Source organism: Scardinius erythrophthalmus (assembly GCF_964197995.2).
Source record: "Scardinius erythrophthalmus genome assembly, chromosome: 10".
Lineage (NCBI taxonomy): Eukaryota > Metazoa > Chordata > Actinopteri > Cypriniformes > Leuciscidae > Scardinius > Scardinius erythrophthalmus.
In genome coordinates, this window is record NC_138230.1 from 41503355 (window position 1) to 41523116 (window position 19762).

Here is a 19762-nt window from a genome sequence, read left to right on the forward strand (position 1 = left end):
TCCACCCTTATTAAATATGGTAAGAATCCACCCAAGATTATCCAAACGGCTTGCATGTTAATGCCAGGTGTCGTGGGGCCAAGATGACAAGATTCTTTATGATCAAGGTTAATATGATCAGAAAAACAGTTTTACAGTGTTTGCATTGTAGTCACAGTTACACAAGCTAGAACTGGAAAAGTGAAAGTCAGGACTGCATATCCCAGGAGGAGATACAAGCGCTGACACACAGAAGTTTGAATGGGTTTGAGGATCTCTAATGAGGTTTAATTGAGGTTTTAGGAAAAATTTAAAAATAAAATAAAAAATTGTCCAAACTAGCGCACCAACCCTCCTCCTCAGTCCCCCGCTCTGCTGTCTCACGAGCGGCTCACCTTGTCGTCCTGTGCGTCGGGCTGGAGGAGGCTATGCTGTTGGATGGCCATGGGTGGAGGAAGAGGAACAGCGTCAGCTCCTTCCTCTCCCTCTTCCTCTCCACAGCTCTGCATACCTGAGGATGATGATTTCGAGAGGGTGCCGCTGCTCAGACCCTCGTTACGCACCCTCTGTGGAGGATCAGGGACATAACCAGGAATTAGGTTACATAAACAGAAAGTCAGCTTTAAAAAGTATGGATAATATTGAACTAAAGTGAAACGAGCAGAAACATATGTGGTAAAGTACCTACTGAAAATGACTGCGTTTACATGCACCCTCATAATGCGATTATAACTAGATTTGGGCAACACTGCAATTAAACTTTTTATTTATTGTTAATTTTAGTGCTTCAGTTTAATATTTCTATTTTTTTCCAACTAAAATCTATATATTTTCTCAGCTTTATTTCAAGTAACACAAATGTTTTTAAAGTTACCATGAATTCAAAATGGACAATTCCTATTTTTTTTTATAGAATATTGCAGTATTGATTATAAAGTATTTACAAGTGCACATCATTATTTTGATGACAGCGCAGCGGCTTCTCTTCTCTGATGACGTTTATTGGTGTGAGGGTGGGGCAACCTGTCACCCACATGAGATCGACCAATAGCAAACCACAACCATCCAATCAATTCCCCACTGACCTACATTCTTTCCTGTCGAGAAGCCATTTTACTCAGATATACTTCACAATAGGGAAGAAAAGTTACCGATAATAACCCTGGTGCACATGTAAATGTAGTCAGTCTATACATAGGAAAACAAAAACAGGAAGTGCACCAACCTCCTCCAGAGTCTCATCCTGTGGCGTGGCAGCGCTGTCGTCCGAGTCTTTCTGCGAGCCTGGGTCGGCGTTCTTTCTGACGTCACGGCTCTTCTTGTGTTTGTGTGCCAGCTTCTTCACGTGTCCGTCAGCTTTACCACTGCTGAGTCTCCTCACAGGGCTGGTCAGCCATTTCCTTAATGTGTTGCCAGGGCGTTTGGGCCCAGGGGAACTCTGGGAGCCCATCACATGACCTGGTTGCAGGGTGGCAGAGGAGCCTGGCAAGATGGCATCGTTACTGCACACAGAGAGCGCGTCTGGAAAAACACACAAAAAGATGCTCATGATTTTTATCTGAAGAAGGTTTGGGGTGATTTTTGGCAAGTGTTTCAGAAATGTGCCCACCTTTGTGGTTAAAGATGCCCTCCATCTCCATGCTGCTGCGGGAGTGGGCGATACAGAGCGTGGCACAGGGCACCAGGCCCTCCAGGGCAGGGGAACGGTCCGTGGTCCTCACCAAACACCAGTCCGGCTTATCGTGGAGCCTCTCTAGTACCTCCACTGTCTGTCCTCTCCGCACCGTCAGTTCATTACTGTTACCGGCCATGAAGTCATGGATGACCACTGTCAGCTCACAACCACCTGATAACTAAAGAAAAAAAAGAGACATGTTTTTAGTCATAGTTTTTGTCTTTAGATCAATATGCCCTTCAAATGTTGTCAGTATGTTGCCATATCATATTCATTCATTCATTTTAGTCCATTTTACTATGCCTGGAATGGTATTAAAAAAGCACATAAAAAAATATAAAAATGAGTCTGCTACAGATCAAACAAATTTTTTCAACCATTCAGAAAAAACATAAGCAATTAAAATGTAGGAAAGGAACCATCAGCATAAACTAAAAACTGCCCTGAAATTATATCACATAATAAGTATAATAAAGAATTAATTACTGTGTTTTGAATTAATGACTTAATTCCTTACAGTGCATTGTTAGAGCAAAAGCATATTTGCAACGAGTTACACATTCTTACGAAATTTAAAGTTCATGGGTGCATTTGCTTTGTGTGTTGTCTGTGAAGATGCATTACATTTCTTAAATTTTCTCTGTCCTTGTCAAAAAAAAAAAAAACTTGTCAAAAAAGATTCAGTTTTGTGAAAAGTGGAAATAGAAAAATAAAAACAAATTCAAAATAGAGCTGCACAATTCTGGATAAATTGAGAATCACAATTTTTTTGGTTCAAATAGAGCTCACAAATCTCCCATGATTCTGAATAGACAACTATACAAAAAAACATGTAATTCACTAGAGGTTCTGACAAAATGTTAATTGCTTCACTCTATTTAAAGCGTTTAATTAATCTGAATGAATTATAAAAAAAATAAAAAAAAAACAGGTTGAATGAATGATTCAATGACTCACTCATAAAGACTTCACTTGTTTCATTGCTGGACGAATCACCGTTTTTGAACGTATCTCTTGAATGTAATGACTCCATGACAAATAAATGTTTTTAACAGTCACTTAACGGTAACTAACGATGTAATTGACATAATCGTTACTTACGTCAAGTTACTTTCAAAAAGTGTTGCTCTATTTTGATTGCTTCTGTAGACATCAGTATTTATATCCTGTAACTTTTATCCTAGTACTTACACAAAAATAATGACACTGTGTTACACAATGACGAATCATTGTCATTTAGGAATGAGATTGTGATATTTTAACGATTAATCATGCAGCTCTAATAGAAAATACTAATAAATACTATAATAGATTATAAATAATACACTGAAAAAATTCAACTTGTTTTCATTGATGTGTATCCTGACCTTGTCGCTGTCCAGTGTGTTCTGTGAGGTCCTGGAGGCCAGTGAGATGGTGTCTGGCTGACTGCTGCCGTCACCCTGACTGTCCAGATCCTCTCCATCCCTGCACACATAAACACACACAGGAAATTAACTCCTAGTCTAGGACTACAAGTCCTTAAATTTAAGAACGAACAAATCCAGCAACAGTAAAATGAAGCTGAGGGGTAAAAAACTTTATTTTAAACGAATTTACAAGTAAGAATGGAGAAGTTTCACTGGCCTGGGGGTGTATCTGCGCCCCTTGTGTTTGGATGTGGAGGCTTTGGGGATGTGGATGGGCTCCTTCAGCGCCCCCTTCAGGTGCACAGTGCGCTCCTGAATCACTTCACGGATGTGCTTTATCCAGTCCTGTTTGTTCTCAATACCGGACGCCTGTGTTTATATGTGTAGAGAAAGAAAACAGAGAAATACACAGTGTTGAGTAAGAGTACACACTTCTTTTCTGTTCTATGGTGAACTAAGGGTGGGTTAACTGTGTGGCCGTACTCACCATGGATCCATGTTTGCATCCCTGACTTAGCTTCATTTGAAATATAGAAATATACAAGGTTTTACTGCTTTATAAAGTATCATATTTCATACTACATGAGACAGAGGCCAGAAAGACAGGGACAACATTAATAAACAAGTTTTGTGATAATTTAGAGCCAATTTTGCCAACATGTTGTGATGAATGGTTTATGCATTAGTCATTGGCATTTGAACTTTATCAATACAGACAAAATCTAGTTAGTATATCATTAAGTGATTAATAATTGTAATTTAAACCAAAAAAGTATATTAACTACTATGTGTGTGTGTGTGTGTGTATGTATATATACAGTACATATATTTAAGCTGAGATTTTTCTTTGGCTCATATGACATACAGTAAACCACATATAAGCTGACAGTAAATAACTGCAATTTTGTCACATTTCACTGTAGAAAGTTTTAAACTGTGGCTTTACAGCTTGAAAGCAGCATGCAGGAAATTAACAGCTACTGTGAGACAGAAGACATTAGCAATGCACATACGTCACCAGCAGTAAAGACTATTCTTGGTTTTTGTTTCTTTGGACTTTTTTTAACATGCAGTGAGAACCAGAGAAGCGAGTGCTCAGATCTTCCCCTATCATCAGTGTCAAGGGTTTGATACAGATTCACTTTTGTTTTCGCTAGCACTCTCTCAGCCTGAGATCTTCTATTTTAATAAAGTAATGTTAAATATCAACATTATCTGTGGCATGCTGTCCATTATTACAGAAAATAATTGACATTCTTCCCTCAGTTTGTAAAAGCAAGCAACAAAAAAAAGCTTGAAAATGCATTTTTGTCAACCGTTTTATTTTAGCTTGCTTTTACAAACTGGGATAGTAAATTATTTTCGTGGAAAGAGTCTTCACACTGAACAAGTGGATTTCACAAATATTCACCCTTTTACTTTTTAAAGTGCAAAGGGGACAAGCTACACAGAAATGCGGCATAGAAAGTTACAGCAAAACACTGCCATGCTTTTCAACAGAGCGAGAGAGAGAGATTCACCTTGAGAACAATCTTGTTGTCTGAAGTTGGGGTGCGTCCAATCCAGAGGGCAAATTTACATGGATCTCCTTCTACATGCTCAGTAACACCCAGTTCAGAGGTCTGCAGTCAGGACAAAGCATTTAAAACAACCAGATCTGCTGCGTAAAAAGAAACTGTAGTGCTTTAACCTCGCTGTGAAACTTACAAAAAGCTTGCTCTTGTAGATGTACTTGCTCCTGCCATTGGAGTCTTTAACCTCCTTGCTGAAGATCAGTGACATCTCGAAGAGGAACAGGTGACGTTCCCGTCCCTTACGGATCAGGGTCTTGGGATCCCACACCTGGAACGCCTCCTGCAGGATCAGTTCTCCCTGGGACTCGATGTTCTCGTCAAACCCTAAAAGACACTCAGTGTAATAAGAAACTGTTGCATCCGCCTCACTTGTGTGTTTGCATGTGTGTGCTATGTGTGTCCGCTGACCTTCCAGCATGCTCAAGTGCATGGCATCATTGGCTCTCTTGGGAACACTCAGCATGACCTCCAGACCATCCTTGATTTCACCTTTGCCTTCCTCGCAACACGTCAGGAGCTCCTACAAACACTTGAATTACCACTGAGCTTTTAATCAAACCAGTCTGTGAGTTTTCGGGATGAATCCCAGATGTTTTTACCTTGAGGAGCAGCTGGTACTTGGTTATTCTCTGAACAGGTTTGATGAGGTATGATGAGATAGAGTTGGCCAGACGATGCCTCTGTTGAATTTCCTGTAACAGGAACATCAATACACTTTCACAATTGGCATTCGAATTGGCCACTGGCAGGAAGACACGATGAATGTTCAAAATTAATGCAATACATAAATCATAAAATTTCTCACATCAAAATATCCTCCAGCATGCTCAAGAATAAGCTGAGTGGAGTCGGGTTTGTTCTTGCAGTAGTTCACGTACATCTGGAACTTATCAGCCTGCAGAAAGAAAAGACATGCATTTTAATGATCTGAAAGAAGCAAATACAATATTAGTATTCAAACTCAATTAACTCTACTCACCCAGGTCACAAAACAGTGGCCCACATCTTCAGGGAGCTGCTCGTACTTCTCCAGCTCTTTGAGGAATATACTGGAGACAGAAAGAGGAGCGATACACATGAGTCTCTTATGGAGGACAGGAAACTAACTGGAGGACAGATTCAGGCTTAAAGCATTTGCGTTAGTGAACTCACTTGTGATGGAACTCGTAGAGGTCCTGCATGTTACCAAAAATGATGTGCTCTTTGTTGACAATCCCTGGTGGGATCTCCTCCACGCCACTGGTCATCTCCCAAAGATATGTCTGGATGAATAAAGATTCAAATTGATAGATTTATTTAAATCATAGTCTGAAGTAAGTGATGAATCTTTTTTCTCATGTTTTGCTTAGAATGTACATATTTCAGGACAATAGATTCAAGTAGCACCCTTGAAAAATGCTTTTTTTTTTTAAACAAAAACGCACTAATATATACTAAAATACTCACGTCCATACACTCTCGCAAGTCCCGCACATATGTTTTTTCTGTCTGGATCAGCTCAGCCATGATGAAGCTGTAAAAAATGGAAAACAAACCAGAAAATGTAGATCTCTCTTCATCTAAAATCCAAGAATTCTTTAAATATTTCAGTGACCATTCACAGAAAATAAGACATACTCCTTCCTGCGGGCGGACTTGCGCTTCTCTTCATTAAGCTCGTGGGCAGCATCTCTGAGTTTGACCTCTGACCCTGGAGCACTAGCTGGGATGATGTCCAACTGCAGGTCTTTACTCTAGAAATGAAAAACAACTTGGTTTAGTCACACATACTTCTGACTCCATATTTATTGCAGGACTATTCTGACTGATTATATTTACATGCCCAAAATATTCTGATATTAACTGGAATAAGGCCATATTCTGATTGTGTGAGAGTCATTTAAACATGCTAACCCCTTACCATAACATGATCAAGTCAATGATCTGGTTTCTAGAAACCCGATTACAACAGATGCCACATGACAGTAGTAATCAGAATTTTGATATTTTTGATATTAGATACAGGCAGTTGTAAAAGGTTGTGTTATTAACAGTGTTGTTATAAACTAAAACTACTAAAATTGCTAAAACTGAAATAAATATAAATTAAAGCTAAATAAAATAGCAAAAAAACTGAACATATAACTGAAAATATAAATATATTATAAGTATTTAAATATAAAAATAAATGCTAATTTAATATATTAATAAATACTATAAAAGTTTGCAAAACATTTTGTTTTTGTTTCATTGTTATGGACATGAATGAGAATTGTTTAGAGCCGATTACACTATTGTGTACAATTAATTACAGTAATAAAAATGAAATAGTGTGATAAATGGCACCTCCAGAAGAGATTATCAGGAATAAAATGATGAATATGCTGATTACATACAGAAATATTCCAAAAGCTGTGAATATTGTAAAACTATTATTTGAAAAGTCTGAACCATAATATGTACCTTATGAAGAGGTTTATGAGCAATATTGATGCTTAATGCATTTTGCAAATAGTGATTGTATCTTACTTAATCTGCTTAACAGCCTACTTCTCAATAGAGAAATATACGCCATTTGATGATTGGCGAAAAAAACTATTTGTCCAGATTATGGCTCTAAACCATTTGTGCACTCATGACAATGTGGTATGATCAAATATCTCTCTATAACGAGAAGAAAACAACATACTGCTTTGTTCGAGTCTGAAGAGATGCCGAGGGCTTTCTCGAGAGACGTGCGATACTTGTCCATGCGAAGGGAGAAGTCTCGATAGCGTTTGTCCACGGCTGTGACCCATTTCTTAATCTCAGCGGCGTGGGAGTGGCCCTTATCGCAGAACCCATCCGCTAACTGTATCAGCAGCTTCACCCGCTCTTTGGTTTGCTGAGGACACAGGGACAGAATCAGCTTTAGGGAACTGCAGAGTTAAAGCTCGTCATCGCTGTGCTGCTGTTGTACCTTGGCTGTGATGTGGAAGTCCTCGTGCTCCTTCAGAAGCTCCTGTGTGTGGTGGATGCTGGAGCCCGTGGAGGTGTGTGTGGACAGATAGAACTCACCGGTGTCGTGGATCCACTCCAGAGCCTGGACAATGAGAAAGAATACTCTTTAAAATACTGATTGTTAAAGTGTCATAAAACCACCCTGTTTTAGCACTGCTCACTCACAGCTGCTATTAAGATGCGTTTTGGTCGATTGATAGCCTGGAAATCCAGACCCAAATCTGAAAGATTAATGGTCTGGCATCGAATAATGAAATCGCCCAGCTCGAGGGGCGGCACCAAGCATGCATTTGAAAATCTCACTGCACGCAATTGGATAACACTACGACCAATCTCAACAATAAGCCTCATACGCTTAGCTACCAGCGGAGCTAACTGGTAGATTAGACTCTTGCCGTATCCGGTCGGCAAAACAGCAAAAACGTCCAAAGGAAGGATTCGAGCGCCGTCTTCTGTTCCTCTTTTAGATAAAAAGCCGAGTCTAACTCGTTCATTGTAGCGGCCAAAGCAGTTTCAAACATCTGGTGTTCATCCATAGCCATCTTGCAATGTTTACTAATGACTTCGACGTCACAGCGCTGTCGTCATCTCGCCTCTGGCCCGCCTATATCAGATAACCCGATGTGATTGGTGCAGCTCGGATACAAGGGCATATTTAATGAGCATCATTACTCGACACCAGAGTAAACTCGCTGAGCAAAATCAACTTGTGCTCTCGCGAGAACTCTGGATTTCCAGGGGAGTCGATTGATGCAAAGTGGAAAAAGCTAAATACAGGTGTAAACAGGGTCTAAAAAGCTTGTGCACTTTCGACCACTTTCAGACGAAGTGGAAAACGCATGAGTGTAAACACTCATGTGGTCGAATGTTGTCTTCGGGGCGCGTTTATTTGTAAATTGCGTGAGCTTATTTCGTCCATTAGATCGAAAGATCTGGAAAAAAAAACATACATTTGCCCGCCCATATTCCCTCCCCTCGAAGAAATCAGGACAGAAGTGTATACACTCCAGGTGTAAACGGATATGTGTCTCCCTCGTCTACTTGTGATCCGATCGACCCAAACACATCTTAATCCCAGGTGTAAACAGGGCCTTAGATTTTGAAAAAGACTCATGAAATGGCTGTGCAAAGCTGTGGATCACTGGGAGTGTAGAAGGTGGGAAGAGGGGAGATAACAGCCTCTAAAACACAGACCTACAACACACTCATTATACAGATAAATTAATATTTAAATGTGAGCGGGGAAAAAACAAACAAACAGCAGAGTTGGGGTCACCTCGATGTATTTTAAAATTGTAACCCTATGACAACAAACTCACAAAACTCGTATTATTAGAGACTAACAACAACTATAATGAACAAATCAAATGTGTTCTGATAAATTATTAGAAATATCAAAAAAAAAAATATTAGTCTATTTGAAAAAATGAGGAAGAAAAGGTCTAATAATATTTTCATTACGTTTATGAGCACTACAATCTGTGAACAAATGACACACTTTAGTTTAGCACACAAAGAATAAAGGCATAGTTACTTTTTTGTCCATTCTTCTTTGAATTTTCGGTCTACATCATTGTCTTCTGTGTATCAGAATAATTCAACGTGTCATCGCGTTCATGATCACGCTGTACCAGTGTCCTTATTTGAACATTTACATATCATTTAAAGAAGACATGATGAAATATGTACGCGTACACGCTGCTGGTTCATGTTGGGAGCAGGAGAGTAAGTGAAATATGTCCAGAAAAACTTGAAACACACTTGATCCGGTCAGGATATGAACTGTAATCAACGAGTGTGGTTAAACTCAGCCCGCCGTTCTACACAGAAACCCTCTCATACATGTGCTCTGTGTTTTGTTACGTATTAAATATTGTTACAGTCATATTTTCCATGTGTTGGAATTGAAACTGTTGGAAATGGGAAAGGAAACTGAGGAAATATACACTTATGACACATTTGTCTGAAGGACAACAGCGCAAAGCTGGATAGGCAGAGGTGAACGAACAGCGATAAAGCGGTCTTATGCAATATTTGAATTCTCTGTAATGCAGTGTCCTGAAGCATTATACAGCGCAGTAATTGGATTAAAAGAGTTCATTCCTATGAATAATGCGGAGAAAAGCTCAGAAACCGATTGTGTAGATGCGCATCAAAAAAATTTGTTTTAGGGCTTATTTGTTTAGGGTTTTAACACGTGTGTCTGACAGCAAGGTAAAACAATGCTAAATGCAAAAAATTTAATTGTAGTTTGATAAACTACCATTGAAAAGTTTGGGGTCTGTAAGATGTTTTTAAATGTTTTTGAAAGGAATCTCTTCTGCTCACCAAGGCTGCATTTATCTGATGAAAAAAACAGTAAAACATTAAAGGCGCAGTATACGATTTCTGATACGATTTCGACACTGTTGAAAGTGTATCGGACCGAGCACCAAAACACACTTGTAGCCAATCACCAGTAAGGGGCGTGTCCATTCATGAGGGGGGAGGTGCCTGTGTCGCATAGCGTGTTCGTGAATTTGGTCAAGATAAAAATTCTAAAATATTACATTTTTCAAACAAAAGTAACAAAATCAAAACATACCAAAGGGGACAAAAAAAAAAAAACCTAAAACACTTGTGTTGATTTTTATGTTTTTAAGGTTGTCAAGTTTCCCTGTGCAGTTTCAATGCAATGAATTTCAATGTTTGATTTTCATTTCCTTTATGCCCTGGTACTTGATGTATAATCAGGTCCTAAAGCAAAACTAGTTGAGAACCAGTGTTTAAAACCACAGCATTCGCATGACTAAACCAGCAGTGGCCAGTTGCATCTTTTTTTCTTTATGTAAGACTGTCTTGAGATCTAGTCTGAGCAACTAGCAGTTAACCAGGGTGTAATAACTTAAATCATCTTAAATTTTTCAGATTCAAATTAAAACAATCTACGTTTTTATGTAAATTACTTAAAGTTATGACCAGTCTTAAATGAAAAAAAAAAAATAATAATTAGATGACTAACCTATAAGAATAGTCTAAGCTGTTTATGCAACCAGCCACAGGAATAAACTGAATATGTTCATGCTATGGCACATGAAGACATGCACATTCAAACACACACACATACACAAACAGAATATGAAAAAGGTAAATAATTAATGTCTCAGTGCATCTTAAATAGAAGCATGGTACTGAGTCAGTCTGTCAGTCTCAGGCTTGGGCCAAGAAAAAATGAATAATCAGACTGATCAGACATCAAAAGGAACAGATGGAGAAAGAGAGACATCAAACCTGTTTGGCACTGCGTTCAAACACCACATACTGCTGACACTGGTCCAGCCTCCTCTTCCTCATGGTCCAGAAGTGAAGGACCCGATTCTCCCTTTGCAGCAACTCATTCAGGATATCTACAAAACCACACATGAACACTCTTAACCATGATGCACACCAGCCCAGATCTCGAAACACTAGGGTACGTCACTGAAGTCATGCTAAACCTTAGAGCTGCATGATTCTGGATAAATTGAGAATCACGATTTTTTTTGTTTAAAATGAAAAACAATCACGAAAATAGACATCGGTTTGAATGCGATACTTGTCTCATACTTGTTTCATTACTGGATGAATCAGCGTTTTTAAACAAATCTCTTGAATGAATGATTCAATGACAAATATATTTTTTACCATATATACAAGCATGGATATTAATATCATTATTTTAACATTAATAAGATAAAGTTTATTTAATCATAGAATTATAAATTAAATGGGTAATTCTACTGCTTGAATTGCACTCAAGGTAGGAAAAGAATAACAGTGTAGTATAATATAGTAACAATAATAATAGTATTATTATAATATGGATAGAATCCATGCATATTTAATCAAAAAAAATTTACATAAATGTAACAATTTTATTATTTTTATTTTATTTATAAAACTATACATTAAGTGGATAATTGAAGCTTAAATTGCTCTGATGGTAGGAAAATCCATTATTACTATTATTATCATTTTTGACTAAATTGCTTATTAAATAAATATTGACATAATTATAAAATTAATTTAAAGGAGAACTCCGGTCAATTTTAACATTGAGCTCATTTTTTTTGTACATTTGGAGTGCTGTCAATACAGAGAACAACGACAAAAATCGGTGTTGCCTACACCGAGTTATTCTATTTTTAAAATTTGCACCCTGTTGACTTCAATGGGGCAAGTTTTAAACCTGCTTTTAGCCTCTTAACATCCTTCATGTGTCATTACAAGTGCACAGAAAATGTGAGTGATTGATTCCTTCTGAGTGAACACGAGTGAATCTGACTGCAGTAGATGTGAAAGATATGTATAAAAATGATGTTATTTAAGCCAGCGCAAATACCTGTGTTTACATCCTGTTTTCGGTTGAAGTCCAAAGTAGTCGATTGCCGAGTTCACGCGCATGATCATAGGTAACTAAACCTACTGTATGCGCGTAAACTCTGCAAAAAAAAATTGACCGTAGTTCTCCTTTAATGCATCTATAAATTAATTGATTTTCACATCAATAATTTGACCAAATTAATGCTAAATTGACAGCAATAAAGATAAAATCTCTTTACCAGTGGTTGCACTTTACAGTGTGTGTGTGTGCGTGTGTGTGTGTGTGGCATGAAGGTAAAGGGACGATCCCCAGTGGAGTAACGCTGTCACCGAGCTGCAGTAAGTCGCCATCTCTATGCGGCGGAGGCCTGACCCACTTACGCTTTTCTTATCCGAGTCATTGTAAGCACACTCAGAACAGAAGAGGGCCGCATTCACAATGCACACACTCGAAACTGGGCTAAACTGGGCCGAAGTGGGCCAGATGCTGAAACTCAGTGAGGGTGCAGCGCACAGGTCGGCCACTAGATGGCGTAACAGAGCTATTTCAGAATGTATACACACTGTATAATCAACAAGCACTGTAGCTAAACCCCTATGGGGAAGACAGACTGTGTTTTGTCAGCAGAGGGAAAACTGGTAAATAAGAGGAGAACATGCGGAGAGCAGCATCTGTAGCCCTGTGGTTTGAAATGCTACAGAGACCATGTGTTTATTATACATCTCTCTGGAATACTTGATTCTGATTGGTCAGTTGTGGTATTCTACAGTCTAATATTTTTGCATAATGTCCACATAACTGTTTAACTGTGTCCACTAAACTGTGTAGCCTTCTCTTTCTCACAAAATAAGCTAATTTACACCAAAATCAATATTTCCTGTCCATTTCTGAATACATTTGGTACATAGCTGTGTTATAAGCAGGATAATGTACAGTCTGACTGTATATTATCCTGGTAACACTTTCTTTTGTTAACTTTAAAATTGACAATTCTTAATTTCTTTATGGAATTCTGCAGTATTCGTTATAAATTATGTATCCATGGACATCATTTTTTTAATTCATGTTCCTCATAATCTTTAATTGAAATAACTTGACTTGCAGCGACATCTCTTCTCTTCTCTGATGACATGTTGGGCGGGGCAACCTGTCACTCACATGAGCAAACCACAACCATCCCTATGGAGAAATCAAGTCCCGCCCATTCCACTCGGATATGCATCACAATAGGTAGGAAAAGACTATTGCAGCTTCTGTTTCATGCAGACTACAATAGTTAACATGAGCTAACAATGAACAATACTTCCACAGCACAACACTAATCTTAGCTAATGCATTTAAGAATACATTTTTAAGATCGAAAGTTGTGTCTGTTAGCAATAGTTAATACACTGTGAACTAACATGACCTAATGTTAACAAATGAGACACTTATAAAATGCTACTTTTATCCTTAATGTGACATTTCTGAGTCATTATCCGGACCATTTTGAAGTAAAGCTGTGGGCAATGACTCACTTTTGACCTGCTGCTCCGGAGCTTTGACGTGACTCAGCATCCCCGGCATGCTGACACTGTTTCTGTGCATGTACTTCAGGAACACATCGGCATTCCGCCTGGCCAAGGTGCATGCCTGAAACACAGAGAGCAACACAGAAATTACCCAAACACAGCCGATCTGCAGGGCTTTCAAAAATCTAATGTAAGAATTTTTAAGGCCAGCGAGATGGTCCTCAATGCAGAACATGAAATCCACGGGGAGGAGTCGGATCCAGATCCAACTCCTCCCACCTTACATACCTAAACCTACCAATCTCCACCCCCTGATCCCTAAACCTACCCATCTCCATCCCTAAACCTACCAATCTCCACCCCTTATACAAGATCCGACTCCTCCCCCCGGATCTTGTGTACTGCATTGAGGTGCTACTGAGGCCAGCACAAATAAAATTGATATCGAGCTGGGGTAATGTAGGAAAATGTTTATGGTAACATCCTAAACCATAAAATGACCGTAAAAACGATGATTTAAACAACATTACTGTTCAAATGATAAATAATAAAGTTCTATAAAATTGTACACCTCACATTTCAGCCTTTAAACCATTTTCTAAGAAAAGGGATATATATATATATATATATATATATATATATATATATATATATATATATATACACACATACATATATATATATGTATAAACACACAGTGTGTATGTATGTATGCACGCATGTCATATATCATAATTACTACTTTTTTCTGTAAACAAAGCAGAACTGCGCTTGTAAAAACTACTTTGTTAGGCATTATACGGAGGTAATATGAAAAGAAAACGGCATCGAAACTTTCCTCGCTGAAAGGCGTCAGTTTGCAGGTATGATATAACATCATAAAGTAAACATTGTCATAATTCAACAGTAGATCAAAACAATCACATGGCATAAATGTGGGCTATTCGATGATTGCAAACTGCTAGGAAAGCGCAAGCCCGTAGAAAGAGCAACAGACATTTTAAGGACCTGCAGGGACCCAGCAAACACGGGCAGGCAGACATGTGTCCTCTGGGTTTGGATGTTACCTTGAGGAAGGCCTCTTTCTGCTCCAGGTGCTTGCTGATCATGGGGCTGACGTGGTCGGTTTCACAGTTGGGCCCGAGTTTGTCGGCTCCTCCACACCAGTCCTCCTCACGCTTGTACTCCTGCTCCAGACTCTCCAAAACACTACATACCTACATAACAGACAGGAAGATGAGCCTTCAGCTCCCTGTTGGCCTGTTAAACTCACTATAATATGTGACCCTGGATCACAAAACCAGTCACAAGTCGCACGGGTATATTTGTGGCAATAGCCAACAACACATTGTATGGGTCAAAATTATAAATTTTTCTTTTACGCCAAAAATCATGAGGATATTAAGTAAAGATCATGTTCCATGAAGATATTTTGTAAATTTCCTACAGTAAATATATAAAATATTTATTATTGTGAGTGAATGCAGCACAATCGCGAACATAAATGGACAACTTTAAAGGCAATTTTCTCAATGTTTTGATTTTTTTGCACCCTCAGATTCCAGATTTTCAAATAGTTGTATCTCAGCCAAATATCGTCCTAACAACCCATACATCAACTGAAAGCTTATTTATTCAGCTTTCATATGATGTATACATCTCAGTTTAAAAAAATTGACCTATGTGACTGGTTTTGTGGTCCAGGGTCACATATGAATTATAAAAAGTCTTAAATGTTGATTTGTCAATAAATATCCAAACAAAATGCACACTAGTATTTGTGACACGTCAGTCAGCCGAAACCCTCTACTGACCTGTTCGGAGGTCTTGTAAAAGGCCACGGAGGCGTTGACCAGCTTGAGCCGGTCTTCCATCTTCAGCATGAGCTGCTGCCAGTGGGACGCCACGTTCTCTGCGCAGTCGCGGATCATGTCCATGTCGTAGTGATTAGCCTGTAGGAGGGCCTCTGCTTTCTGCTGGACCTGTAGGGCGCTCTGATGGGTTTTCTGTGGAGAGGAGGAGAAAACATGTCAGATGAGACACAAAAACTAACACAACACTAACACAACAGAATAGATGGGCAGGAGTCAGACGACTTAAGACAATGGATGCCAAGATACAACTGATAGTTTATTATTCGCCCACAAAGTGCGAGTATTCAGTTCAGAATTGGAGTCTGATGGTTGGAGAAAATGAGATAGGCAGTCTTTGTGGCTTCAGGTTCCCAATAGCAATACAGTGACAGCGGATCTGATGTTATCCTGATTCTTCTTTAATGGAGGGGAAGTAGAGAGCAGAAGCACATGAACACATGTCTGGATCATCTATGAGCTCGAGATGCAGATAAATGAAGCATCAATAAATATGTTTAGCGATTTGTAGTGCTGTGTGCATTTGTTTCTTCTACACTTTCAATTTCAAGGGGTTGATTTTACCATGCGTTAATTTTTCAAATACCTTTTATATACACTAGCATTTTTTTGTTAGCAAAAAAAAAACGGTAAAAATATTATTACAATTTAAAATAACTTTTTTCAATGTAAATATATTTTAGAATGTCATTTATTTCTATGATGGCAAAGCTGAATTTTCAGCATCATTACTCCTGTCTTCAGTGTCACATGATCCTTCAGAAATCATTCTAATATGCCAATTAGCTGTGTAAGAAACATTCATTACTATTATCAATGTTGTGTTGCTTAATATTTTTGTGGAAATCATTCTTTGATGAATATAAAGTTCAAAAGAATAGCATTTTGGAACATTATAAATGTGTTTACTGTCCCTTTTGATCACTTTAATGTGTCTTTGTTGCATAACAGCATTCATTTCTTAAAAAATAAAAATAAAAAATTCTTACTGACCCCAAACTTTTGAACGGCAGTGTATAGATTTTGTTTTACCATTGTTCCAGAGCCAAACTTTATAAAAAAGTATTTTAAAAGTTATAAAAATGTTCAAACAAAGAATGAACATCTGTTCCTCGTGTGTGGTGTACAGTCACATACAGTATGATATTATAATATTTAGTTCAAATGTTACTTAAAATATCACAGAATCTCTTTATCATGCATCAATTTCCAAACACGCTGTGATTTATAAAATTCTTCAAAAAGTGTGAAAATATAATTGAACTGTATTCAGGACAAATAAATGCTAGGTATGAAGTTAGCGTTACCAAGACAGTCATCTGTTTAATGTAATAATAAACATATTATTTGGACCACAGAATGCTGTTAAACATAATACATAAATTAACTTGTGGAGGATTCACAGTGGATCATTATTAGTATACAAAATTAAAAGTAGTAGTGTGCAAAGTGTGTGTGTTTATGTTTGTGGTTCAAAAAAAGCCCATATTGAAGGACAAGCTAGCACTAATGAAAATTGACAATGTTTATGGTTTGATCTATTATATCTATGGTAAAGGTCTATAATAAGAATAAGGCAGGGAAATGGTGAAACATGAGCAAAATAAGAGGTGGGGGGGGGAAAAAAAGGAAAAGGTTTGAAGCAGAATATAAGGAGCACTGACCTCGATTGCATGCTGGAACTGCTCATGCTCTCTCTGCAGCTGCTCGGCTTCTTGAAGAGAACTGGCCGTAATCAGACCAGCATTCAGCATTGATTCACCATTACGGATCCAACCCAGAACCTGCAACATTAACACAGACAAATCGACACATCAGTGCAGTGTAATATAGCACTTTCAAAAACAGTAGGCGGTATTAAGTACATACATACTGAGCGGTATGCAGTAAGTAGTACACAAGTATGCCACTCTTAAGATAGCCTGTGCATTACCTGTTTGACCTCGGCCTGTAGGTGGCGCAGTTGCACACACTGCTCCAGGTGTCTGCGGTGCTGCTCCGCCGCCACGTCCAGCTCTTGCTGTTTCTCATGTAGAAACTCCAGTAGATCCTGAACACGGGTGGCCATGTCCACATCACGGTCACACAGCAACTCCACACCTGGAAAACAAGAAGAAACGCCAAATTCTTAGCTCTCATTTTATTCCACAACAAACATCATGAAGCCGCTAGACTGAAAACTCTTGTTTTGGGACAGTTCTTTGCTAAATAGAAAGTTCAACAGAACAGCATTCATACGAAATAGATTTTTTTTGGTAACAAAACTGTCTCTTTTGATTAATGTAATGCATCCTTGCTGAAACAACGTATTCATTTCTTTCAAAAGTTCACCAGATGTGCATATAGCTATAATAAATATGCTATTTTCAAATATCATGTTGGCCTCACCAGACGCCTGCACCTCGTTGACGTACTGCAGCAGTTCCTGGCCCTGGTGGATGACATGGAAGGCCAGGTTGTTCATGGTCAGGGCTTTATCCGCGTGGTGCTGCAGTCTCTGTTCGGCCAGCGTCAGGTCTTCTGTGTCAAAGTCATTCATCTGCTGCGACAGCTCCTCATTCCACGAGTCCAGATCGGAGATAATCTGGAAAAAAACGTACAACACATGAGCAAAGCCTGAGAGTCTCAGACGCCATTACTAATGGGCAGACACAGTGAGATCACCCAGGACAAGAAACAGAGTAACCTGTCTTGCCTTGCTCTTATATGTAAAGGCCAATGTCTTCCTTTATAAACTCTCTGTGCAAACAGGAAAGAGAGAGAAATCATTTTTGGGTGCAAATCATCCTTGAGGATTGCTGCTTATTAATTGTTAGCAAATCATATTAGACATCAGGGAGTCACTAACTATGTGCTGATGGGAATATTGCCCTAGTTTAAAGAATAGTTCACTCTGTCATTAGGTACTCTCCCTCATGTCGTTCCAAACTTGACTTTTTCTTCCGTGGAAAACAAAAAGTTCTGGCTGCTTCTTCCCAAATCAGGATTCAAAGTTTGGAACAATGACAGAAATTTAATTTCTCTGTGAATTATCCCTTTAATTAAAACGCATACTGTCCCCCCACAGCCAGACACTTGGTCAAATATACAGTGAACTCACGTCAATGGCGTCCCTCTCAAAGATCCTGAGCTGGAGGAAAAGCTCCAGCTTGATCTTCCTCTCCTGGAAGAGCTCCTCCATCTGAGCCTGAGCCTCATCCAGCTGCTGCAGGACGCTCTCGATGTGGTTGATGGAGCTGTTGTGAGGAGTCTTGTTGCTGGAGATGGCCGAGTCTCTGCGGGAAGACAGGGCAAGAGCCGTTACCGCACAGGTATATTTGCTCTAGTGTGTGCGCAAGTGATACAGGAAGAAATATTTACTTTTTACAATAATGTCTTATGGGAAAATCAAAGTTGTAATAAAAATGGAATTATTCATTTGGAATTCTCAAGCCCAAGTCTGATGGAATCTGAGGAATTTTAGCTCTGTTTTCTCTATTTGTACCTTGTTTACACAAACACAATGCTTTTATTTGGTCTTCACGACTATTATCTGCTTCATTGATTGATTGAGTGGGGTCAAAACAGGGAACCTTGGGAATCAGTAAGGACCAGAAATGACTTGCTGTGTACTGAGTGGGTCAGCTGTTAGAGCAGATGCATCATGAGTTTAATTCTGATTCATGAATCTGTTTGACTGATTCCTTGAAAAGATGTTTTCACACATTAAAGGGATAGTTCACCCAAAAATTAGACTTCTGTCGTCCTTTACTCACCCTCAAATTGTTCCAAACCTGAATCAGTATTTTTGTTCTGTTGAACACAGAAGATATTTTGAAGAATGCCGTCATCTGTTTGATTACCAACATTCTTCAAAATATCTTCTTTTGAGTTCAACAGAAGAGAGAAACTCAAACGGGTTTGGAATCCCTTTAAGATTTTAAAATACTGTTTTTCACCATTTGAGATGCTATTTTATCATCTAAACTAATTTGGTTTTATTTCCATTACAGGCTGCTTTTGATAAAATATACAAAACGCATACTGTAGCTCTCAATTCATATAAAAAAAAAAGTAATAATTTCATTTTAGACAAACTTTTGTTTCACTATGTAGCTCTGATCAAAAATGACTCAGTTTATTAAGGAAGACAGTTGTTAGAACAATTCAAAACTGATACCTTGAGTTCAACACTGATTCATGAATCAGGAGTTTTCAAATGGCATTTAAGATTGTAAATTACTGAGGCAAGTGTTTACTTTCTGTTGCATTTTCAATCATTTTGAGGGGTTTTATTATCTAACACTAATTTGATTCTTCTAAATTTAATGGAAATAAATAAAATGAATAGCTATCAATTCGGATAATATTTGTAATATTTATATATATATATGAAGAGTTCAGATGCAAAAGCCTCTAAGTGCCATCTGAAATTTGATTCTA

At 38.4% G+C, this 19762-nt stretch overlaps 1 protein-coding gene across 8 annotated transcripts in view; it reads right to left on the reverse strand.

Annotated features, from left to right (window-relative positions):
• The window catches only part of trioa (trio Rho guanine nucleotide exchange factor a), a 52619-nt gene that overhangs the window by 19198 nt on the left and 13659 nt on the right, over positions 1-19762 (reverse strand). For 6 of the 8 annotated variants that reach the window (XM_081377346.1, XM_081377345.1, XM_081377343.1 and 3 more), the window contains exons 9-33: positions 18441-18615; positions 17729-17924; positions 17274-17440; positions 17005-17124; positions 15284-15475; positions 14537-14686; positions 13476-13590; positions 10887-11002; positions 7576-7698; positions 7306-7500; positions 6255-6370; positions 6084-6150; positions 5790-5899; positions 5617-5686; positions 5443-5532; positions 5237-5329; positions 5046-5157; positions 4771-4961; positions 4584-4685; positions 3551-3580; positions 3281-3432; positions 3022-3121; positions 1589-1832; positions 1205-1500; positions 375-545 (exon numbers count right to left, since the gene is read on the reverse strand). In XM_081377346.1, the coding sequence (XP_081233472.1) occupies positions 375-545; positions 1205-1500; positions 1589-1832; positions 3022-3121; positions 3281-3432; positions 3551-3580; positions 4584-4685; positions 4771-4961; positions 5046-5157; positions 5237-5329; positions 5443-5532; positions 5617-5686; positions 5790-5899; positions 6084-6150; positions 6255-6370; positions 7306-7500; positions 7576-7698; positions 10887-11002; positions 13476-13590; positions 14537-14686; positions 15284-15475; positions 17005-17124; positions 17274-17440; positions 17729-17924; positions 18441-18615 (3493 nt within the window). The remainder of the gene's footprint in view (positions 1-374; positions 546-1204; positions 1501-1588; positions 1833-3021; positions 3122-3280; positions 3433-3550; positions 3581-4583; positions 4686-4770; positions 4962-5045; positions 5158-5236; positions 5330-5442; positions 5533-5616; positions 5687-5789; positions 5900-6083; positions 6151-6254; positions 6371-7305; positions 7501-7575; positions 7699-10886; positions 11003-13475; positions 13591-14536; positions 14687-15283; positions 15476-17004; positions 17125-17273; positions 17441-17728; positions 17925-18440; positions 18616-19762) is intronic. The other 2 variants (XM_081377349.1, XM_081377347.1) reach the window with 1 other exon arrangement.